Here is a 25,537-nt window from a genome sequence, read left to right on the forward strand (position 1 = left end):
ACTCTTACTAAATTACTGTCAGCATCACTTTGAGGTTGTTCGATACTCTTACTACATTACTGTAAGCATCACTGAGTTTCTTCGCAACTTTCACTACATTACTTTTAGCATCATCTTGAGTTCATTAGCGATTCTTCCGACATCACTGTCGCAATATTTTGAGGTTCGTAGCAACTTTTACTATTTTACTATCCCATTTTTTTGAGGTTCGTAGCAACACTTAATACATGACTGTCAGCATCACTTTGAGGTTATTCGAAACTTTCACTCCATTACTTTTAGCATCATTTTGAGATCATAACCAATTCTTCTGACATCACTGTCGCATCATTTTGAGATCTTTAGCAATTCTTCTGACATCACTTTCGCATTATTTTGAGGTTTGTAGCAACTTTTATTAGATTATTGTCGCATTATTTTGAGGTTTGTAGCAAATTTTACTACATTACTGTCAGCATCACTTTTAGTTTTTTAGCAACTATCACTACATTACTGTAGCATTAAATTGAGTTCATTAGCAACTCTTACTAAATGACTGTCAGCATCACTTTGAGGTTGTTCGAAACTCTTTCTACATTACTTAAAGCATCACTGACTTGATTAGCAACTATCACTACATTACTGTTAGCATCATTTTGAGTTCATTAGCAATTCTTCCGACATCACTGTCACAATATTTTGAGGTTCGTAGCAACTTTTACTACATTACTGTCGCATTATTTTGAGGTTCGTAGCAACTCTTACAACATGACTGTCAGCATCTCTTTGAGGTTATTCGAAACTTTCACTCCATTACTGTTAGCATCATCTTGAGTTCACTAGCAATTCTTACTACACACTGTCGCATCATTTTCAGATCATTAGCAATTCTTCTGACATCACTGTCACATTATTTTGAGGTTCGTAGCAACTCTTGCTACATGACTGTCAGCATCACTTTGAGGTTATTCGAAACACTTACTACATTACTGTAAGCATCACTGAGTTGATTAGCAACTATCACTACATTACTGTTAGCATCATTTTGAGTTCATTAGCAATTCTTCCAACATGACTGTCGCAATATTTTGAGGTTCGTAGCAACTTTTACTACATTACTTTCGCATTATTTTGAAGTTTGTAGCAACTCTTACTCCATTATTGTTGCATTATTTTGAGGTTCTTAGCAACTCTTACTACATGACTGTAAGCATCACTTTGAGGTTATTCGAAACTTTCACTCCATTACTTTTAGCATCATTTTGAGATCATTACCAATTCTTACTAAATCACTGTCGCATCATTTTGAGATCATTAGCAATTCTTCTGACATCACCGTCACATTATTTTGAGGTTCGTAGCAACTCTTAGTGCATGACTGTCAGCATCACTTTGAGTTTATTAGCAACTATCACTACATTACTGTTCGCATCATTTTGAGTTCATGAGCAATTCTCACGACATCACTGTAGCATTGAATTGAGTTCATTAGCAACTCTTACTACATTATTGTTGCATTATTTTAAGGTTCGTAGCAACTCTTACTACATTTCTTTAAGCATCACTGAGTTTCTTAGCAACTATCACTACATGACTGTTAGCATCATCTTGAGTTCATTAGCAATTCTTCTGACATCACTGTCGCAATATTTTGAGGTTCGTAGCAACTCTTAGTACATGACTGTCAGCATGACTTTGAGGTTATTCGAAACGTTCACTCCATTAGTGTTCGCATCATTTTGAGTTCATGAGCAATTCTTACGACATCACTGTCGCATCATTTTGAGATCATTAGCAATTCTTCTGACATCACTGTCGCAATATTTTGAGGTTCGTAGCAACTCTTACTACATTATTGTTGCATCATTTTAAGGTTCGTAGCAACTCTTACTACATTTCTGTAAGCATCACTGAGTTTCTTAGCAACTATCACTACATGACTGTTAGCATCATCTTGAGTTCATTAGCAATTCTTCCGACATCACTGTCGCAATATTTTGAGGTTCGTAGCAACTTTTACTACATTACTGTCGCATTATTTTGAGATTCGTAGCAACTCTTAGTACATGACTGTCAGCATGACTTTGAGGTTATTCGAAACGTTCTCTCCATTACTGTTCGCATCATTTTGAGTTCATGAACAATTCTTACGACATCACTGTCGCATCATTTTGAGATCTTTAGCAATTCTTCCGACATCACTGTCGCATTATTTTGAGGTTCGTAGCAACTCTTAGTACAAGACTGTCAGCATGAGTTTGAGGTTATTCGAAACGTTCACTCCATTACCGTTCGCATCATTTTGAGTTCATGAGCAATTCTTACGACATCACTGTCGCATCATTTTGAGATCATTAGCAATTCTTCTGACATCACTGTCACATTATTTTGAGGTTCGTAGCAACTCTAACTACATTACTGTTGCTTTATTTAAAGGTTCGTAGCAACTCTTACTACATTACTGTCAGCATTACTTTGAGTTTATTAGCAACTATCACTACATTACTGTTAGCATCATTTTGAGTTTATGAGCAATTCTCACGACATCACTGGAGCATTGAATTGAGTTCATTAGCAACTCTGACTAAATGACTGTCAGCATCACTTTGAGGTTTTTCGAAACTCTTACTACATTACTGTAAGCATCACTGAGTTTCTTAGCAACTATCACTACATTACTGTTAGCATCATTTTGAGTTTATTAGCAGTTCTTCCGACATCACTGTCCCATTATTTTAAGGTTCGTAGCAACTCTTACTACATTACTGTAAGCATCACTGACTTGATTAGCAACTACCACTACATTACTGTTAGCATCATCTTGAGTTCATTAGCAATTCCTCCGACATCACTGTTGCAATATTTTGAAGTTCGTAGCAACTTTTACTACATTACTGTCGCATTATTTTGAGGTTCGTAGCAACACTTACTACATGACTGTCAGCATCACTTTGAGGTTATTCGAAACGTTCACTCCATCACTGTCGCATCATTTTGAGGTTCGTAGCAACTTTTACTACATTACTGTTGCATTATATTGAGGTTCGTAGCAACTCTTACTACACGACTGTCAGCATCACTTTGAGGTTGTTCGAAACATTTACTACATTTCTGTAAACATCACTGAGTTTATAGCCACTATCACTACATTACTGTTAGAATCATTTTGAGTTCATTAGCGATTCTTATGACATCACTGAAGCATCATTTTGAGGTGAGTTTCAACTCTTCCTACATTACTGTTAGCATCATTTTGAGTTTATTAGCAACTCTTACTACATGACTGTCAGCATCACTTTGAGATCATGAGCAACTATCACTCCATTACTTTTAGCATCATTTTGAGTTCATTAACAATTCTTACTCCATCACTGTCGCAACATTTTGAGATCATTAGGAATTCTTCCAACATCACTGTCGCATTATTTTGAGGTTCGAAGCAACTCTCACTACATGACTGTCAGCATCACTTTGAGGTTGTTCGAAACTTTCACTTCATTACTGAAAGCATCACTGATTTTATTAGCAACTATCACTACATTACTGTTAGCATCATTTTGAGTTCATTAGCAATTCTTATGACATCACTGTAGCATCATTTTGAGATCATTAGCAATTCTTCCGACATCACTGTAGCATTATTTTGAGGTTTTGAGGTACCTTTGTTAATAACCTCGTCCCCACTGATCCTGGATCTGCTCGACGTTCCTGCCTGTTAAAAGGAACGTTTTTATCACCACTGTTGCAGGATGTGCTGCTGATGGAGAATTGTTGGGTGGAGGTTCATTGAAGGAGTTTGGTGCTGGACCTGCTCTACTAGTAAAGAGTCAGGAGAGAACTTACTTGTGATTTTGTGCAATACAAATAAAATTAAGTTGACCAGTGTTATTTGTGGTCTTTTGTTAATTGCATGCCACATGAAATTATTGTTGGTCAGTTTTCTAGCGACTGTCTCACAGTGTCAAGACAAGAACACTTCTACTTTTGATGATGACAGTTTGTTCAACACTAAACTTCATCCAGTACCATGTTGTCAAACACTGGAACCTCCACAGCACCTGAACAGGGACTTGAACCCTGGACCCTCACATTAAAAGTCTGATGCTCTACCGTCTGAGCTCCTCAGGCTCTTTCTACAGCATTGAGACAGGAACAGAAACACCTGTGAAGGTCAAACTGATGCTTTCTTGACTTGTTCAGTCCTCCATGTTGAAGTCCACCATGCTTTTGATTGGCTCTGATTCTCTGTGGCAAAATCCAACAAGAGGCTCCAAAAATGTCCTGAATGTCACAAGAATGCACAGGACAAGATGTTAGTTTCCTTCATGTCTGCAGTTCCTCCACTGGAAAGTAAAGTCAATGCTGCTCCTCTGCTGAAACCTGGGATCGGACCAGGGACCTTTAGATCTTCAGTCTAAGGCTCTCCCAACTGAGCTGGTTCAGTTCTGAGGGAGGGCCCTGCTTCTCTCATTTATAATCTCTTCCACTCTCACTGGACCTTCGAGAGGATTGGAGCTTCTGAAGTCCTGACACATTGAACAGTTCTCCAGGACCAAACTGAACGAACTGAAGAAGCTTCTTGGAACTCTAAACTTCTTAACTCACTTTCTCCAAGAACTGTGCCTGGACGAAGGCCGTTTCCAGCTGTCCTTCAAGCTGACGAGGGCCAAGTTTGATGACCTGTTTGTGAGGATATCAAGGATGGACACCAACTACAGGCCTCAGGACCGTTGACATGACTTCCCTGACACCAGGGGAATGTCAATGCTGACAGGCTCTCTGGACTCATTGTCATGAGAATTTGTCACATCAGTTGAATATCTTCACATACGTGAATTCATTGAAGGAGTGTGGTTCTGGACCTTCTCTACCTGTCAAGTGTCTTGAGAGAACTTTTGTTGTGATGTGGCACAATATAAATAACATTGACTCGACAATAAATCGACTCTTTCCCCAACCATTTAAAGCAAACAGCCGTTCCCACTGATCCTGGATCTGCGCAACGTCCCTGCTTTTTAAAAGGAAAATTGTCATCATTGCTTTTGCAGGATGTGCTGGCTGATGGAGAATTGTTGGCTATGAACTCATTGAACTCAGTCCAAGTCAGTAGTTTTGAGCAAACTCATGACTCCTGATGTTTAACTCAATTGTTTGTTAAACACAGAGATCCAGGTGTAGTCCCTCTATGTTCATCCACTAAACTAGAATAGAGTTCTCCTCTTTCCATGGTGGAACAAAGAAGGGGGAGGGTCAATAAGAATATGATCTTTGGACGTTACAGCATCTAAAGACTCAAATCCATATTTCAGGATACATATTTGAGAGGGAGGAAACAGTGATGGGAGGCTGGAGGCTTGAAGGGCTTGATTTCTAGCGGCCAGTGAAGCCACCTTTTGCTGGCTGAGTTCCAGAGACTCATGGAGGCTCTTCGTGGAGGATTTCCACGAGAGAGTCAAGCATCGGAACTTGTTAGTTTCCTGTCAACTGAGTCCAGGATGTCCCCGAGGTCCTTATTGGGTGATGAGGGTGCGCTGGACGGTCGGCTTCTTTTGGGAAGTGGGGTCGCCACGTTACCGGTCCTCCCCATGACGGGTCGGTGGCAGCACTCGTCTACGTTCTCCTGCAGACTTTCTGCGGTTCCTTCTTCCAGATTTTATTGATGAGGATTGTTGTGGATGAGAGAATTGAAAATTCTTACTGCAGTTTGAGGTTTTGATGATTCAAACTGTGTAGATTGGTGTTAAGAAGTTAGCTTGTTAGGATAAATTCAGGTGTGAGCCACCACACTGAATCAGGCACAGGTAGGACGTTCACCCTGACATAGAACATCAACAGCTTAACGTTGCTGGCAGGACTCCAACCTGAGCAGGGAGACCCCAATGGATTTCTAGTCCATCGCCTTCACCACTCGGCCACAACGACCACATTCACACACACATTTGTAGAGGATGGATATTCACAAAATGATCTTAATTTCTGTCACAAGCCCATTTGTGTGAGGTCCTATTTTCTCTTTTTCAGCATTCCTTTGTTTCCAGGTCTCTAATAAGTGCAGAATTACAAAGACAAGCAAGCTGGATCCATCCTGGGCAGGTGATAGGAGCCATTGACCACTGGCCAGAGACCCTGGCACAGACGTTGGGGGTGGTGAGAGAGAGCATTTCTACAATTATATTCTACATTTATAGAATTCTACAATCCTACAATTTCATTGAGCAGACGCTTTTGTCCACAGCCACGTACGTACATCACATGTATAGAATATATATGTTCCTCTTTCATCTACTGATTAACCACAAAATGCAGTCAAATGCCAGTAAATTCTTAGTATTTATTCATTATTCATGATTATTTATTATTTTTGAATCCATTTTCACTGTCACTCTTCTGTTCATTTTCAGTTTGATTCATAAAAATGAACAAACTTTGACGTGTTTTCTTCTCTTGTGTGTCAACAACTTTGGATTGGGAATCTCCTGACAAACAGACCACATGACCAGGAGGAAGTGTTGTTGGTGAGTTTGGCCCCTGAGCTCAAGACAGTTGGGACCAATAAAGGACAGCTTCAAATGCAGCTGTGAAGCCTCATTGTCAGCTGGGAGGAACGACAGGTGTCTCCCTCTAGTGGCTCCTCACAGCAACACCAGCCTCATTTCATTCACATGCATCCACCACCTCACTACCAAAGGCCAGTTGGGCCTGGACAGACAGGAGAGTTTCAAGTGTTGGACAAAGGTCTTTAAGATGTTCTTATTAATTCTGTAACATCTGAGATTAAAATCTATGGAATTACAACCAACAAGCAGCCAAACACCTGATCAGATGCTCCTTCATCAGGCTGAGAAGAATCAATCTAAACTGGGATGAAGAAAATTAACTGAGAGGAGAAACCTCCTGATTGGCTGACATGGACCCACCTGATCCATGTCAGCCTTGTTGGAGCAGAAAGAGGTGGATCAGAGGAATCAGTGGATCAAGACTCAGGTGGCAGATGAAGAATCTCTTTATTCACAATGGAGTCAGAGAAATCTTCCAACGTGAGAGAACGTGACAGACCATTTTATACCAAAGACAGGCTGTGTGTGTGTGTGTGTGTGTGTGTGTGTGTGTGTGTGTTTATGTGCAGACTTTTCCCTGGAACAACGTTTTTTATTTGAAGCAAGAAAGCAAGAGCCTCCAGATCAAAGTCAGAATTGATGATGATGTCATCAGGGCTTTGATAGTGTATTTATTTGTACCTAGAATTCTGTCTTTGATCTCAGGAGGACGTGAGAGAAACTCAACTTTAAAAAGTATATGAGAGCATTCAGCTTGGTTAGAAAACATTTTGACTGTTTAACAGTAGAGTTTGTTCGAAACAGTTTACAACACTCAGAATTAAATTGAAGATACAAAAACCTTCCACACTTAAATCCTGTCTCTAACTTCAAACTGGGGATGAACATTTTTATAATCAATCTGTCTCTATGTGTTGGCCCTGCCATGGACTGGTGACCTGTCCAGGATAAACCCCGCCCCTCACCTGAGGGCTGCTGGGATAGGCTCCACCCCCACGAACCATTGCAGATCATCAATAACCAAAGCTACTAAGGAGGATGACAGTTTGTCCTTGCAGCAGTCAGTGACTTAACAGAGTCTAACAAAGGGTTGAACCTGAATGAGACAGTCACCCTTCAACATGGGGCCATGGCAGAGTGAACCAAGAACACTACAATGGGGGTGAGAGTGGAGCCATGATGGATTCACAGTTCATCATCTCCACTATCATGTGGACCACCTGATCACCTCTCCCTCAACCTCTAAATAACTCATTCCCTGACCGGGAATCGAACCCGGTCCTCGGCGGTGAAAGCACCGAATCCTAGCCACTAGACCATCAGGGACCACACTGAGCTCTCCAACAACAGAGACTATAGACAATGACTCAAGAACACAGGACTCTGTGGTCTCAGCTTGAGATGCAGAGGGTCCACCAAGACCACCAGACACCTCAGCCCCCTAAAGACAGTCCACCCCCAGGATCCTGCCCCCCTCTGCTCCAACTCAGCCCTCCATTCATAACTTGACTTTCGCTACATCCGAACTGCCAAGTACCAACCTACGTCCTCCTGCTACGATCTAAACATGGCGGCACCACTCAGACACCCGAGAAGATTGGTGGGGAAGCACGACCTCTGCTGGCAGAGCACAGACACCGCAATTAGGTAGACAGCACCAACGAAAGCCCCACCTGCTGGCCTGACTGTGGTACTGCACTCCACTCTGAACAAACCTTTCACTCATTCTCTATTATTAAGCACGTTAACGCACCTGTACAGGTGTGTTCACATTATATACATATTATATATTTATGCTTGGCCGTTTTTGATGAACTTGGGCGGGACTCTGGTGCAGGGATGAGGTCATGGAGCTGATCTGGGAGCAGTCCTGATGTTAAATGCTGTGATGAAGGACAGTGTGGAGTAAAAATGAGTCAAATTTAAATTGTCAACAGTTCAACGTTGTTGGCAGGACTCCAACCTGAGCAGGGAGACCCCAATGGATTTCTAGTCCATCGCCTTCACCACTCGGCCACAACGACCACATTCACACACTTTTGTAGGAGACTGAAATTCAACAATGAAAGTTCATGTCGGCACAGTGAAATATTTTTTTGTCCTCTCTCAAAGACAAACTATTTGTGTGTGTGTGTGTGTGTGTGTGTGTGTGTGTGTGTGTGTGTGTGTGTGTGTGTGTGTCAGTGTTGTGACTGAGCAGTGAAGAAGACGACCTTCTGACTCCATTTTCTTTGTTGCTCTTCTATCAGTTCCTCAGTTTCTCTCATCAAGTGAAGCAGCTTTGACAGGTTTACTTCTCTGTGTGTTCACAACTTTGGTCTTTAAACTCCTGACAAACTCACCACGTCACACATTTGGTGAATTAAAGCAACAAATAATGACATCATGATGATTCAGGTTAGGGGGGCACGGTCTGGAGGAAGAGTGGCCGTCTAGCAGAGTTGCTGGTTCAGTTCTCACTTCAGCTGGTGACCATGTTGAAGTGTCCTTGAGCAAGACACTGAGCCCCTCATTGCTCCTGATGACCAGCATCCAAGACCAACAAGCTTCTGATTGGCTCTGATTCTCTGAGGCAAAGTCCAACACAGGAAACAGAAACTCTTGAGGTTGTCTCACATTTTTTAAAGAAACTCAGCACAGGACAGTGATAGGAGGCTTGTTTCCTTGATGTGGGCTTCACCTCCACTGCTGTCCACATTTAAATGCTGGCTGATGCTGGTCCCCTGTTGAAACCTGGACCAGACCAGGGACCTTCAGACCTTCAGTCTAACGCTGTTCCAGCATTGGATGAAAGAGACTGGTGCTCTCATCTTCTTCAACATTGACTTGTTCTACCAGGACAAGAGAATCTGAGCTTGGATGTCATTTAGCAGTCAAAGGCTTGTTAAACTGGTCAACATCAGCTGGTGTTCACTCTGATGATGTAGCGATGGTCTGGATTCTTCCTTCTGGAGCACCAAGCTGCTGGGAAGAAGCCTGATGATGTCAGAGTTGTGTTCAGTGGCTCCTGCTGGGTCCATTTCTGACAAATGGGCTCCAAAGAGTTCAGCTGTTTAAAAGGCTCAGAGAAAGCAGCACATCATGGTGGTCAGGAGACGAGGTGGCCGAGTGGTTAAGGTGATGGACTGCTGATCCATTGAGCTCTGCAGGCGTGGGTTCCAATCCCATCCTCGTCGTAGGAGACTTTGGTTTCTGCTCCTAGATTCTGGAACGACTCTGAACTGTGAGGCTTTTCAAGAGGAGATCCTGCAGCACCAGAGAGCTGCAGTTCCAGGACCCCACAGCACCACCTACTGAATTGGATGATAAAATGCAGTTCTGGGACTTTTGTTTTTTGGTGACAGCGCCACCTATCGAATTAGATGATAGCAAATTACTCCTTTCGAACTACAGTATTAAAGGTTTATTCCACCAAAATACTACTTCCTGTCCTTTAATTTCTGACAACTGTATAAAAGGATTATTCCAATTCCTCCAAAATACTTTCAAACAAGTTATAGTTTTAAAGGTTTATTCCACCAAAATACTTTCTAATTTATAGTTTTAAAGGTTCGTTCCACCAAAATACTTTCTAATTTATAGTTTTAAAGGTTCGTTCCACCAAAATACTTTCTAATTTATAGTTTTAAAGGTTCGTTCCACCAAAATACTTTCTAATTTATAGTTTTAAAGGTTCGTTCCACCAAAATACTTTCTAATTTATAGTTTTAAAGGTTCGTTCCACCAAAATACTGCTTTCTGTCCAACTTCTCAGTTTTAAAGGTTCCTTCAGTTGAGGGCTCCTGGTTCTGTGTGAGGGGTTGAGGGTCGATATGGGATGATGAGAAAGATTTCATGTCCCGATGGTCCTGCTAAAGTAACTGAGAGTCATGATATCAAACAATGTCATCAAAATATGCTTGAACTCTTAAAATGGCAATAAAATCTACTGGAATCATTTTACCACAAACACTTTTATTGTGTTTTTGTGAGCATCATTTTTCAAACATTATAACATAAACTTTAAAAAGGGTCCATTCACTAACACTCTTACTTGAAGGTAGTCACTGATATCAGTAAACAGCTGATAAAGATTTGTGTTCATGTTTTAATTCTCTACTCTGACCTGTGCTGAGACACTGGACCAGAGAGGAAGACCTGCTCAGCCTCCTGCATGGACCAGTTCTGCAGCTCAGTGATGACGACGAGGGATTCAGCATTGAGTTCATTTTAAACTTTTTGGAGGAAACAACTGTAAATTAACCAGCAGTTACTGGTGATGCTTCACAGTTTCCAAGCTCAAACGGCCTCCTGCTTGTTGGACTCACAATTTCCAAAAAAGGTAGACATCAAAAGTCAAATCATGTTTTTGTTTGGTTTTGTGTTGTTTTGTTTTTTACTGGAGGAAAACTTCAAATTGTGATGATGTGTCTGACTTAGAAACTGAACCCCCAAAAATCAAAAAGTCTCCTTCTTCTGTGCCGTGATCTCTGAGCTGATCATGATTGATCTCATCAATAATCCTTGGCAGCCGACCAGTCACACACAGCCCCCCCACACACACACACTGAGACATGCAGCAGCTCACAGTAACTGCCTCAGTCACACAGCAGATAGACTCCTTTCTATAACAAGATAAGCAGTAGAAATGGATGGAAGTGATGATGAACTGATGAACAGGTGATTTGTCCAAAAGTCAACATCAGATTCATTTCCAATCTGTGGAAGCAGTTTCATCTTGAGGTTCCAGGTAAGAACAGCCAGCTGTGGGCTGACACACATCTCTTCAGGAGCACTTCTATGCTCCAAACTTGCCAGGTTGAATTGTGTCTGTATTCTGAGGGCAGCAGGAGGACGGAGGAGTGAGGACACACACATGTGGAACTGAGAGCAGCTGTGTGTGGGATTTCCCCAGCAAAGATAAAACCAGCTCCTTCATGCTGGCTATGAAGGCTCACAGTCACACTGACCCAGCTACAAATACTTTGATATGCAACAGACTGGTTTCTCTTCTGGTAGTTTGTTATCAACTGTTGTCACATTTAATGATCAATTTAGCTGACAAGATGAAGGCTCCAAAGGACCAGCTGGAGATGCCGGGGATTGAACCCGGGGCCTCATACATGCGAAGCATGCGCTCTACCACTGAGCTACATCCCCTCTGGTAGAGTCACTGTTTAACTGATCAAACACAAATTTTAGGGATAAAAAGGAAGTCAGCCTGTGATCTCAAAGGCTCTGTGATCTCAGGAGTTTCACTGTGATGTCAGCCCACACAACCTTAGACCACAGAGGCAAGTCAGGCTCCAGGAAGCTGAGGCTGCTCCGTTCTCAGTCCAGTCCAGAGTGAAGGTTTCCCTCTCAGAAGCTTTCCAATCCAGCCCAGATCCTCTCTGACTAGCAGGAATCTTTGACGAATAAAAAATCATTATATTGAACGTCTGCACATCCTCAGAATGAAGTAAAAGTATTTGTGTTCCTAAAATAATCTCCAGATGCTAAGATCAATTATTAACATTGATTGACAGCTCTAAACTGACCCACCATCACTATACAGTTGCAACTGAAATATTTAGAAATATTTCAAGGAAGCAGCAGGCCCTCATCCGCCCCGGTCCACTCGACTGTGTCCCCTTAGACAGATGACAGCTCACTTCTGGCAGTGGCAGTTAGGTTGAGGACCGTTGCTGATGTCATCAACTGATGTCTCCATCACCAAAGGTGACAGACAGGATGGTCATGGACATAAAACAGAGGTCGAAGAATGAGAAAGAATGGTTGTCCTGACTGAAGTTTAGCTTGAGCTTTTTAATTTGTTACTAAAGGAAGTATTGGTACAAGTAAAGGCAGGCGAACTTTCCACAAATATTCAGAATTGACTTTGACAACCAAAACATGAACCAAGACGACAAAATAGTGAACATGAAAAAGGAACCAGTCCCACCTTCTTGTGTGTTCCTGCTGAAGTAAATGTTTATGAAGATTTGTTGTGTTCTTTTTCCAAAGGTCCAGCCAGCATTGCAGGTCTCAGGAGAAGGAGCCACTTCAGCAGGATCTGTGGGACAAATCCCCCCACGGTGAGACCTGTCCAGCTCCCTGCAGCTCTGCAAGTGTTACCAACTCTTCATTCCAGCTGTTTGGTTGAATCCCATTTTTTCACCTTTGAACCTTTTGAACACTGATGAGGAGGTGAGGCTGGAGGCAAAACCACAACCTCACGTCATCTCACAGGATGAACCAAAATGCCAGACACTTCCTGTCACTGCTCCAGCACCACCTGTCTCCCCTCCATGTCTTTACCATCTGTGCAGCTTCCTGCTGTCGCTGGACCCTCACAGGTGATCGCTCCACCTGGAGCCTCACAGATGGGTTCTAACCTCCCAATACCTGCAGCCCAGCCTCGACCCACTCAGACACAGTCACCCGTTCAAGCTGGGCCTGGTACCACACTCCAGTACAGACAGAGAGAAAGAAGACACACGGGATCCTTTGAAGAAAATGCAGTAAAGACAGGAAGCCCCCATCACATTGTCAGTGTTTCAGTGACTGGCATTGTGAAGAGACTGAGACAAAGTCAGTTATGAATGGAGGGCTGAGTTGGAGCAGAGGGGGCAGGATCCTGGGGGTGGACTGTCTTTAGGGGGCTGAGGTGTCTCTGCATCTCAAGCTGAGACCACAGAGTCCTGTGTTCTTGAGTCATTGTCTATAGTCTCTGTTGTTGGAGAGCTCAGTGTGGTCCCTGATGGTCTAGTGGCTAGGATTCAGCGCTCTCACCGATGTGGCCCAGGTTCGATTCCCGGTCAGGGAATGAGTTATTTAGAGGTTGAGGGAGAGGTGATCAGGTGGTCCACATGATGGTGGAGGTGATGAACTGTGAGTCCATCATGGCTCCACTCTCACCCCCATTGTAGTGTTCTTGGTTCACTCTGCCATGGCCCCATGTTGAAGGGTTCAACATTCAGGTTCAACCCTTTGTTAGACTCTATTAAGTCACTGACTCCCAAACTCTGTAATCCTCCTTAGTAGCTTTGGATCCTCCTCAGCACAGAAAGTCCATTCACTGATGTAGGAACTGGAAAACTTAGAGCTCCAGTCCTTCGTTCCTTCCTCCACTGAGCAGAACAAACACAGAACAGAGAGCAGTTCCTCCTACAGTTCTCAGAAAGACTGAGGGCACCAAAGAAAGGAGGGAAATGCAATCAATGTTGAATTCATTTACATTTCTTATATTTGATCAAAGATAGAACTTAATAAGTGTCCATCAACCTGCAGGACAAACTCCTTCACTGTGTGTGGTTCAGAGTCCCTGGTTTGATTGCAGCTTTGACCTGAGCAGGTGTTCATCCTCATCTCAGTAACAGGGGACACTTTATCACAGCAGTGGACAAACATCAGCATTCATCACCCAGCAGCTCCTCTGATCAACAGAACAAGCTGAAGTATTCTGAGAATGAGGGCATGGATCCCTCTACCTCTCACATGCTAAGCTAGCACTCTACCATTGGAGCTAAGTCCCTGCTAATGAGCAGCAGATGATGGAGGTTGACCTTCATGCAGGGTTGGATGACCTTCACCAGTTGGAGCTTCTCTGGTTGACCAACATGTGGAATCTCTGTCAATACTCCAGTGGTGTTTAAGTGATGACAGTATGGGTTAGTGACTGGGAGTCTTGGATTGGACTAGGCTGATTGGATTCTCTAAATTGACCGTAGGTATGAATGTGAGTGTGAATGGGAGTGTGTGTGTGTGTGTGTGTGTGTGTTTGTGTGTGTGTATGTGTGCGCGTGTGTGTTTGTGTGTGTGTATGTGTGTGTGTTTGTTTTTGTGTTTGTATGCAGATTTTTGCCTGGAACAACGGATTTTATTTGAAGCAAGAGCCTCCAGATCAAAGTCAGAATTGATGATGATGTCATCAGGGGGCTTTGATAGTGTATTTATTTGTACCTAGAATTCTCTCTTTGATCTCAGGAGGACATGAAAGAAACCCAACTGAGGAAAGCAGAGAACATTCAGCTTCATTAGAAACACTTGAACTGTGTTGAATTATATATATATAATTTTATATATATATATATAATTCAACATATATTGAATCATCATATAACACACACACACACATATATATATATATATATATATATATATATATATATATATATATATATATATACAATGGATGGATGGATATATATATATATAAAAATCCTTCTGTAAATATCTTTTCTGTCTGTAAATCCTTATTTCTGTTCTCCACTCTTTATTATGCTATCTCTTGCTACCCCAGGACCAGAGTTCAATTTTCGTACCACCAACATGGAAATGTGAGTGGTTTGACAATCAAGATCCTTGAATCCTTGAATCCTTGAATCCAAACGTCTACAGAAACATAAAAACTGCAGCATCAAAAACGATAAGGAGAGTGATTTTCATTTCAATGTTTTATTCAAACGTCCCACAAAAGAAAGGAGTTTACTGTTCAGTCCACAAACAAACTCCAACTCTGCTTTCAAGAACTCATCCCCCTGTTGAAGCTCTGGTCTCCATGGCAACAAAGCGCACGCCTTCATAAAAGCTGTCAACCACTCAGGAGCCAGCCTGCATTTGTGTGTGGAAAGAGATAGAAACCCCAAAAGATGGTGCACATTAGTCTCTCTCCTCAGCTTCAGTGTTCAGACACAGCAGTGTGTGTGTGTGTGTGTGTGTGTGTGTGTGTGTGTGTGTGTGTGTGTGTGAGCAACAACTTAACACAGGAAAGGAAACCATAACACTGATCATTGAATGTACAGCCACACTTCAACTCAATGAATGCTCTGCACAGAAGAATCCAGCTTCATTCCTGGATCAACAAGTCTTCTTCCAGCGAGTCAAACTCAATAAAAAAATCAAACAAATCCAAGCAAAGGACAAGGAACTCCAGCATTTTCCCTCCCTGATGACATCCACTCAGTTTTTAAAGGTGAATGTGGTGCAGACGGTGCAGTTTGGCTGCAGGTCTTGGACAAGGCTCTGAGACGCTGGCTGCTCAACAAGAGAGAAGGGCTGGAGACCAGGAACTAGAAAGCTGAGGACTGCACTGTCCACACTCCTGTGAGACCTGCTTCCTTTCTTCAAGCGTCATCAAGACGTCCCAGCCTCAGATTTTCTGATTGGAGACAATGATGACCACAAGTACAACGAAAAAAAGAGAAGACAAAACAAATGCAAAGTCCATCCAAATCCATTGATTGATTGATTGATTGATTGACTGATTGATTGCTGCAGTTCTAATGTGGAGTTTCAAACTCAGAGAACCACTGCCGTAAAACACAGAAGAGGAAGAAGAAGGATTTTTATCCATAACTGAGATAAAAATTGAAAAGTTCAAAATAACATGAAAAATGGCAAATAATGTGTTGTTGTTTGTTGCCTTCAATCATTGCAGGAACAACATGAGATGGAAAAACAACTCTTTCATCTATTTAAAGTAGAAAGATGTCTGTAGACAACATCCACTCCAAACAGTCAAACACAAGGGTGGTGATCAAGTAGAGCCTCTACATGGAAACAAAAGCACTGACAACTTTAAAAGAGGACAGAAAGTTTATGAAAAGACAAGTTTATAAGGACATTTAAAGGTGTGTAGACGACTGTTTACACTTTAATTCAGCTGTAGAAGAAGAAGACCTTCACTGTGAAAACTCATCCTGTGTTACAGCCGCCCCTCCAGGACGGTCAGGGACCAACTTCAGTCCTGGTCCTGATACACCGGAAATCCAAGCAATCCCTCACATAGGAACCATGTATTTGTTAAAGCAGCGCTCGCTGTGTCTGTGTAGGAGCCGGTACTGAGCGTATACTGCATGTGTACTACTACTAAAGGTACTTCACCGGAGGCTCCAGCTGATGTCACATATTTCTCCATCAGCTGGATGACATCAATGATATCAGAGACTCCGCCCACTCATTTATTTTCACACATCTCAAAGACAATTCAGTGTTTGATCAGGATCAATACATCAATATAAAGATCAGTAATTGGTGCCAAGTGGATCTTTGATGGTGACCTCAGAGAAATCAGATCAGACCTCACACCCTCCTGTCCAATGGTGGCTCCATGATTTCAGCTTCATCCTGTCTCTGTCCTGCTGAGTTTTCTCCTCTCTTTGTCTCTGTTCCTGCAGTCACACTGGATAGTTCCTGTGTGAAGGGGACCAACAAAGTGGTGGTGGACGCGTTGTCCAGAGTTCCTTCAGTGTGGAAATTGATAGTGAACTGTTTTCCTGTCTCTGGTTCTCCTCTTGTCTTTTCCTAGCCTCCTACATCATTGCTTTCTGGGTGCACTGGTCAATGCGGTACCTTGGGACAAGAGATGCTGGACCACCAGAGCAGCCACTGGTTCACCTCCTGATAGGTTTACCTCATCTGTACAGAACAATGGGTGATGTACATGGTTTGAGGGGGTTTGGTTCATTATCATTTCGGCTTTTAAAAAAAATGCATTTCAGGTACTTTGGTGCCGTGACTTGCTTCTGGACCCCTTTCTTGAGGGTGTGTGTGTGTGTGTGTGTGTGTGTGGGGGGGGGGGGTATAAAGGTCCCGTGGCTGGTGCCTTTCATGCTGTTCCTTGTGTTGCAGCAGGTATCTGGAGGGTGGGGGGCTGTTCGTTCCTCCTAGTTGAAGCTCCTGGGCCCGGTGCTCTCTACATACAGAACCCGCCTTGCTGGCCGGGAGCCTCTCTTCCTCCTCATCCATTGTCACTTTGATTTTCAGCAGACAACATCTCTTCTTTCCACCTCCCTTACACACATGCACACATGAACCCACACCACCAACTGTACTGACGATCACATCACATTGTTGTCTGAGTTCAATTTTGGTTCATCGTTGTGTTTTTTCATGAAATAAATTCATTTTTTGGCCGTCAACCTGCGTCTCCCACTCTTGTCACGCTTCAAAGCCACGTCTTGCAAAGGTGGTTTCTTCCCAGTGTGCGTTCTCATGTGTCTTTTCAGATGTCCCTTTTCTGAGAATCTTTTACCACAAACTGAGCAGGGAAATGGTTTCTCCCCAGTATGAGTTCTCATGTGTTTTCAGATCTCCCTGAACTGAGAATCTTTTGCCACAAAGTGAGCAGGGATATGGTTTCTCCCCAGTGTGAGTTCTCATGTGTCTTTTCAGATGCCCCTTTTCTGAAAATCTTATGCCACAAATAGAGCAGGGAAATGGTTTCTCCCCAGTGTGTGTTCTCATGTGTCTATTCAGATATCCCTTTTCTGAAAACCTTCCGCCACAAACTGAGCAGGGAAATGGTTTCTCCCCAGTGTGTGTTCTCATGTGTGTTTTCAGATCTCCCTTAACTGAGAATCTTTTGCCACAAACTGAACAGGGATATGGTTTCTCCCCAGTGTGTGTTCTCATGTGTCTTTTCAGATGCCCCTTTTCTGAAAATCTTGTGCCACAAACTGAGCAGGGGAATGGTTTCTCCCCTGTGTATGTTCTCCTGTGTCTTTTCAGATATCCCTCTTCTGAAAACCTTCCTCCACAAACTGAGCATGGGAACAGTTTCTCCCCAGTGTGTGTTCTCATGTGTACATCCAAACGCCTTCTGTTTCGAAAACCTTTACTGCATGTTGAGCACCTAAAGGGACACTCATCCTCACTGACTTCAGGCTCAGCTTCAGAAGAGTCTGACATCTGGTCTTCAGTCTGGGGTTGTACAAGTGCATCTGGATCTACCTTGCTGGCTGGTTCTGGTTCTGGTTCTCCACTCTCTTCTCCATCAGCTTCTGTTTTCAGAGGATGAACTGGGCTGCTGCTCAGAGACTCTTCTTTCAAGTTCTCCTCAGTTAGACTCTGGTGAAGCTGTGGGAACTGAGGTTTCTCTTCGTCCCCTTCACTCTTCACAGGGACCAGAGTGAAGGGGAACGTGGTGATATCAGCCTCCTCCTGCCCTTGAAGCTGCCCTCCCTCCTCACTGATCCTGAGCTCCTCCCACTCCTCTTTAATGTGGGGGGGCTCTGGGTCCTGCAGCTCAGGGGGAACCTCTTCTTTAATCACCAGCAGCTGCTCCACATCTGCAGGACACAAACAGCAACATCAGAAATCTCTTCATTTGACTCTGAAACAGCGGAGCAACAGACAGAAACAGAACTCAACTCAATGAAAAGAGACGTCCTGCTACTGACGACCAGTCAGCAAACTGGGAACAGAAACACTGGCTTCAGATGCTTGGATCAACGTTGTGTCACCCAGGTCAAAGGTCATAGGTCCCCTCTGCTGAATGGTTTTGGTCCATTCATGATCACATCTGCTAGTCAGAATGTTCATTTCTAGAATGAGACCCTGTAGGAGAATGAGAGTTCAGTCCCTAGAACCAGAGGGAACCTGTACCGATGCTAAACATGTCAGTCCACCTACACTCACAGCCAGGGAGGTGCTGGCCACTGGGAGAAGTGGAATGATTCCCTAATGGCCGGTCCAGCCCAGGCCAACCGGGCAGTGGAGAAAAAAAGGTTGTTTTTAATGGGCTGATATAATTTCCAGTCTACAGGATCATCTTTTAACAAGGTAGCACCGTAGCAGCCTCCAGAAGAACGACACAAGGACACCAACATGCACAGCATGCTGGGCCAGCCTGTCACACACGACTCAGTTAGCAGGAGTTAGCAACACAGTGTGAATGTCCCCTCAGCTTGATCTTGTCTTGGTTCAGTTCAATGGTAACATGCTTTTGATGCCTGTCAATGGGAGTGTTCTTAACATTGACCACTGACAGTGACTCACACCTCAAGTCTCCTAAAATGCTCTCGCTGGCGCGCGGCTGAGGGCCTCAGGAGTTGAACTTCCTGGACTGAATTAGGGGCCCAGCACGTCCCTGCACACCCAAACAGCCAAGTCAGCCAGGATCCAAGATAAGAACAATCTGGGAATGACCATCCCTTCCTGGTAGATCATCAAGCCAAACACACACACACACACACACACACACACACACACACACACACACACACACACACAGCCTGTCTTCAGTATAAAGCTGTGTTCTGTCTCGTTGGAAGACATCTCTGACTGTGTTGTTAGCAGGGCTGCTGTGAATCAAGAGGTTCTCCATCGATCCCTGAGTCTCCATCACTGATTCCTCTCCTCCACCTCTTTCTGACACAACAATCCTGACAGTGACAGTCTGGGTTGGAGCTGAGCAAAGTTGGATCTGGTCTCTGGATCTGGACTGAAACTGCATTAAAATGATCAACAGAGCTTCACTGGTGTCTGCAGGAGTTCTACCTTTGTAGTTTGTCCACTGAAGCTGCTGTAACTTTAGAGAATTCTGACGGGACTCATTTGGATATCATGTGACTTGCTGCAGGAGACAGAGAGACTGCTGACACGTGTGTGTGTGTGTGTGTGTGTGTGTGTGTGTGTGTGTGTGTGTGTGTGTGTGTGTGTGTGCTGCCTGAGTCCCACCAACATTGTGCTGCCTGCTCTTTGACTTTGTCTCAGGGGTTTTTCCAGCTGGTCTGGACCACTTGGTCTGATGAAGCTCCAGCTAGAATTCCTGGACTTTGTTTCTGAGCTACTAAAACCTCCCTTTATGTTGGGAACAATGCAGCAGGTCCCTGCGGGGACTCACCTGCTCTGTCCAGCCTGACTCGGGGCTTCACCACGGCATCGAGCAGCAACCTCTGCCGGCGGTTCTACCGCTCGTACTCCGCCACGGTTTCCTCCAGCAGAGCCACGATCTGCTCCGCGGCCGCCGCCAGCCGCTCGGTGAGCAGCGCTCTCAGCACCGGTACTCCAGCCGCTGAGTCTCCTTCTCCCAGCTGCAGCAGGAAGTCTTCAGCGGCGGCGAGGATCCGCTCCTGGACCGACACCCGCAGCAGCTGCGCGGCGCACATGTTGAGGTTCTACCGGCGCCACTCAGCCTTCAGGAGACAAAGACCGAGGCCGGGGGTTCACGGACTTCTCCTTCTTTCCTTGTTGTGTTCAAAGCTTCCCGCTTCTTCTTCTCGTTTTGTGAAGCGCGTATTGATGACGTATATGGTGACGTCCGAAGCCTCTTCAGCCGGCAGTGACCACGTGACTGATTCAGGCCCTGCTTCTCCGGCTTGGCGTGAGATTCTAAATGTAAAGCAGTGAAACGCCGTGGTTTCCTCCCTCCTCGTCCAAAAGCGTTCGCTATTTGATCAAAGGAAGGAGAAACAAGTGACTCCATGTTGTGGAGGCTGAACTCAGAGTTGAGAGAACTTTCATTCTGATCTGAGAGCAGCAACAAAGCCACTGAGAAATACTGAACCACTGTTAGAGTCGGCACAGCATCAGCAGTCAGGCTGTGTTCACACTGGGAGAAACCATCGGACAGAAACCTCCCTCAGTCACACTGAAGGAACCTGAACTGACTGCTGCAGCTGGGACACACACACACACACACACACACACACACACACACACACACACACACACTCACTCACTCAGCAGGAAACATGAACAGAGAGATAAAAGCACGGGATGCCTCCTCCTCCTCCTTCCAGAGATCAACTGATCTCCAGATTGACTTCAGTTCTTTGATCAGAATTCTTCTTCCTCCTTGATAGATTTATTGATACTTTGTCATAGACGGTCCATTCCTATTGGAGGATGTTAAAGAGCAGAAGAACCAGGTTCCCATGTATGGAACTAAAATATTTATATACTGTATTGCAGTAGTTTCCAACATCCATCCATCCATTGTCTTCCTCTTATTCCTGTTAAGGGTCATGGGGCTGGAGCCTATCCCAGATTCTACAGGCGAGAGGCGGGGTTCACCCTGGACAGGTCACCAGTCCATCACAGGACCAACACATAGAGACAGACAACCATTCACTCTCACAGTCACACCTACAGTCAATTTAGAGTATCAATCAGCCTCGTCCCCTCTTGATGTCTTTGGACTGTGGGAGGAAGCTGGAGAACCAGAGAGAACCCACGCAGGAACAGGAGAACATGGAGACTCCACACAGAAAGATCCTGTGCTCCAGCCGGGACTGGAACCTGGAACCTTCTTGCTGTGAGGTATTTTTATCTCACAAGTGGAAAAATGTAGAATCTTCATGTCATTACATGTCGTTCTCCATTGGGTCACTAGGGGGCAGCACCTACCTGCATCGCCAATATGAGCCTTCAGTCTGTCAGGGGGTAGAATTCAGTCACCACCAATGACATCAGAGTCAGAGTTTAGACATCAAAGACAGACATTAAAGCCTCTCTGATAAAACAAAAATATACTGCAATATTTTTTTCCAAAGTGAGACCCTCTTTATTCTCTAGTTTCATCTGCTGCAATAATAATGAGCATCTTTGTCAGTCTACTGATGAATGTCAGATATCTTTGATGACCAAACCTGGACGTTTGTCTCAGTTTGACTGGAAGTCTCATTCATTCATTTCTCCTCCATGATTTCCTGCAATGATTTCCTGGTTCTGCTCCATTAAGGTTCAGAGAGCTGAGATTAAAATCACTCAGGAATAAAAGAGGAGACACCAACAAGTCAGCATGGAAGAGGAGCAGCTTTTCAAACTGGTCACCCTGGCTGCTGGTCTGGGCCTCCCTTTGCCTCGGTGCTCCTTGAACCAGTGAAGGTCCTGGTCCAGTCTTCTCCACTGAGTCCTTGTCAACAGGGAGCACCTCCCCACCAGAGAGGTGCAGGGCAAAGGAAAGGAAAACTCCAACCAGAATGAACGCTGCACTAAAAACTGCCCTCCATTTCTTGAGGGGAACGTTGGGTCTTCCTCAGGCAAATGGCAGTCAGCAGTGGCTCAACATCTGAACTGAGCCCAGACCTGGTCAGCTGATCATTCACCAGCTCAGCCCCTCCCACTCATGACGAAGACCTTGAAAACCCCAACATCACCTCCTCCACCTCAGTCTGGCGTGTCTGGATGGAGGGCTGTGATGTCAGCAGCGATGACATCACTGACACAAACACACTGATCTCTGACTGGTTTGGTCTGAGTGGGATTCAGTGACATCACACGACCTGCACGAGATGAAGGGGCGGGGCACCCAGGAGCTGTGACATCACTGGTGACTCTTGTTGGGCCGCCTTCTTGGCCAAAGTGGAGGAGAACAGGACCCAAATACAGACGGGGGAGAGGAGCGTTCAACAAAAGGAGGCTTGAATGATGAAAAGACAAAGAACAACAAAGGAACTCAAAGCACCAACAGAGGAGAAAAGACAAAGTAGCAAACAAAAGCCAAACTTCCACTGGAAACTTGGAGGAGCTGGAACAGGAGGGAGAGAACATGAGGCTGAGAACCCTGGAGAATGAGAGGTGGACAAATCCACCAGCGCAGCATCAGGAGAGCAAAGAAACCAGAAGGAGCTTTGAGGAGCTGCTGACATGCAGCCAGGGAGCGTCTGCCTGAGATGGGAGGAGCTGCTCATCCACCCAGATGGAGAAGCAGCCATCTTGCTCTTCTGACGCCGACCGGGAGAAGGAACAGAGGAGGTGAGGGGCCTCACGTTGTCATGGCAACATGGAAACATTCCACTCTGTCAGCGGTGCCTCCATCAGACGCACTTTGTCTTTGTGAAGTTCAAAGTGAAAGGAAATAATAAAATAAAACAATGAAGGCTGCATGAACTGAGTGACACACTTGAGGATGACATCAGCGAAATGTGTGATGTCACACTGCAGAGTCGTGAGGTCACCACCAGAGAACAAATGAGTGATGAGATGCTGATTATTGACTCTCTACTTTAAATGATCTCACTCTCTTCCAGCTTGAAGAAGTTGGAGGATGAATGAAGTCAAGAACTGGAAAAATGGAGAACGTTCATGTCATTACATGTTGTTCTCCATTGAGTCACTAGGGGGCAGCACCTACCTGCAACTCCTGGGAGCCCTCAGTCTCACCTCATTTTCAGGCTCCAACTAAAATGAAGCTTCAACTCTTCTGAATCCTCTCCACCTGTCAGATCTGTTTGAAACTTCCAGGTTTGATCAACATCCCAGTCTGAACACATCTATAGGTCAGTAGTGACCACAGCGCCACCTACTGGCAGCAGGAAATGACAGATTTGACACTGAGATGTCCTCGTCACGGCGTGATGGAGAGTTCTGATGATTCATCAGCACAATCAAACTCTGAGAACTCCTCCCTGCATGGTTGATGAGGGTCAAAGTTCCCATGTGTCTCACTTCAGGTGGAGGACCAGAGATTTTAGGCTCATGTGAGTGGTTGATTCTAATGTAAGAATAACAGACCACAGACTAGTCAGTGAATAAAACTGCCGACTTCTTTATAGACAGAAAATGTCAGAAAAACAAAAACTAGTGGTACCAAACCCTTTACATCCACACACATTCAATAAAGGAGTCTCCCTCCAACCAACAGACAGAAACCAAACCTCAGGAGAATCAGGTTATTGACCTCTTTTGAGTCTTATTTGAAGTTAACCCGACTTATTTGAGTTGAGGTTTAATTTGGTGGCTGGATTTCTATGATTGTTTGTTTACTTCACGGTGTCTATTTGAGTTTCCTCAGTCTAGGTTCTCATTTGATCTTGGTTCAGCCTATTGATGAGTTTTAGTTCTACGTTCCCTCTTCCTGTTGGGTTGTTTCACCGGCTCTATCCAAGCTTGAACTCCCTTTCAACAACCCACTCATGTAACACCGATTTGGCACACAATCAGGAAACGTGAACAAAACAAAGTTATAAAAATAAAACTCAGTGCCAAAGTATTTCAATTTACAACTCAATCTCACAAATCAATAATCAGAGTCTCTCCCGTTCATCAGCAGTCTTTTCGTTCAGTCCGTTATCAGTCCAAAAGAAATTCAAGGTGTCTCTGTGAAACCTGTCAGTTCTGTCCTACCACAATCCCACCGTCAGGGTCAGTGTCACCTGGGTGGGTGAGGTTTGCAGCGCCATTTTCCACTCCGACTCTCTCTCTCCTGTGGGTGGCTCGCCATCTTTTCTCCACAGCGTCAGGTGTGTTCGCACACCAGTGATCCCGCCTACAAAACCTGGCAAAATCCTCGTTCACAACGCAATCAACAAAATCCAGAATCATGGACAGCAGTTGAGTCCAGTGTCTTCTCAAAAAATGAAGGGACCAAGGAGAAGACCTCAAAAGAGTCTGCTTTGTTTACTCTTTCCTCTCTCATTCTCGAGTCGTCCGTCTGCTTTAGTTTACTTTATTTATATTTGTACAGCACTTTTCATCCAGAGACTGCAACACAAAGTGCTTCACAGAACTGAGAGAAAACAGGCAACGTTTAATAAAATATAAAACAATACAATAAATACATGTTAAGAACCCGGCCTTCCCAACCCACATGACCTCATACATGCACACACCACCCCCCCCTCCCACACACACACACACACACAACCACACACTGACTGTCAGTAGGAACATGGCAGGGCACTGAAAATCCTAGTGAGGAAAGACCACCTATGGGGGGCCATCCTCACCAGGAGGTGCCACAGCCCACAACCACAGGGAGCGCCGCCACCCAGACCCCCCCGACCCGGACAGACGGGTACACTCCACATATAATGCAGAGCCCCCCAGCTCTCCGGGCCTGGACGATCCCAAGGACGACGCCCCTGTGGGCGGACCAGACACACCTCCCAGTGTGGAGGGCCCCCACCAGGAAACACTGGAGCTAAAAACTAAAAGACTCAAAGAAGGTAGAATAGGAAAGAACAGAAATTACAATGATATTAAAATATCAGAATGACATAAAATATATATAAAATCTAAAAGTTTTAAGAGCTAATAAAAAAGTAGAATAAAATAATTAAAAGACAAAAGTAACAATAAGATATCGTGATAAAATTAAAGGCTAAGAGAGACTAAGTCAGTTAAAAGCTAAGCTAAAAAGGGGAGTCTTGAGCCTCCTTTTGAAAACATCAACAGTCTCTGCGGTCCTGATGTTCTCTGGCAGGCTGTTCCAGAACTTTGGGCCATAATGGCTGGATGCAGCCTCCCCGTGGGTTTTAGTTCTGACTCTTGGAACGACTAAAAGGCCGGTGCCAGAGGACCTCAGGGTCCGC

The 25,537-nt window shown here is 44.4% G+C and overlaps 2 non-coding genes and 1 gene segment (V, D, J or C); all 3 read right to left on the reverse strand.

Annotated features, from left to right (window-relative positions):
* The window catches only part of LOC147270010 (Ig kappa chain V-III region MOPC 63-like), a 495,635-nt gene that overhangs the window by 176,585 nt on the left and 293,513 nt on the right, over nt 1-25,537 (reverse strand). Inside the window, 1 exon segment of the V gene segment in view lies at nt 8,064-8,097. Coding sequence covers nt 8,064-8,097 — 34 coding nt within the window.
* trnae-uuc (transfer RNA glutamic acid (anticodon UUC)) lies at nt 7,791-7,862 on the reverse strand. The gene has a single exon. It is a non-coding gene; the product is annotated as a tRNA-Glu (tRNA).
* trnaa-cgc (transfer RNA alanine (anticodon CGC)) lies at nt 11,604-11,675 on the reverse strand. Its single transcript has one exon. It is a non-coding gene; the product is annotated as a tRNA-Ala (tRNA).

This window comes from Aulostomus chinensis, chromosome 1 (genome assembly GCF_037954235.1).
Source record: "Aulostomus chinensis isolate RoL2024-O1b breed Wild chromosome 1, RoL_Achi_v1.0, whole genome shotgun sequence".
Taxonomy (NCBI): domain Eukaryota; kingdom Metazoa; phylum Chordata; class Actinopteri; order Syngnathiformes; family Aulostomidae; genus Aulostomus; species Aulostomus chinensis.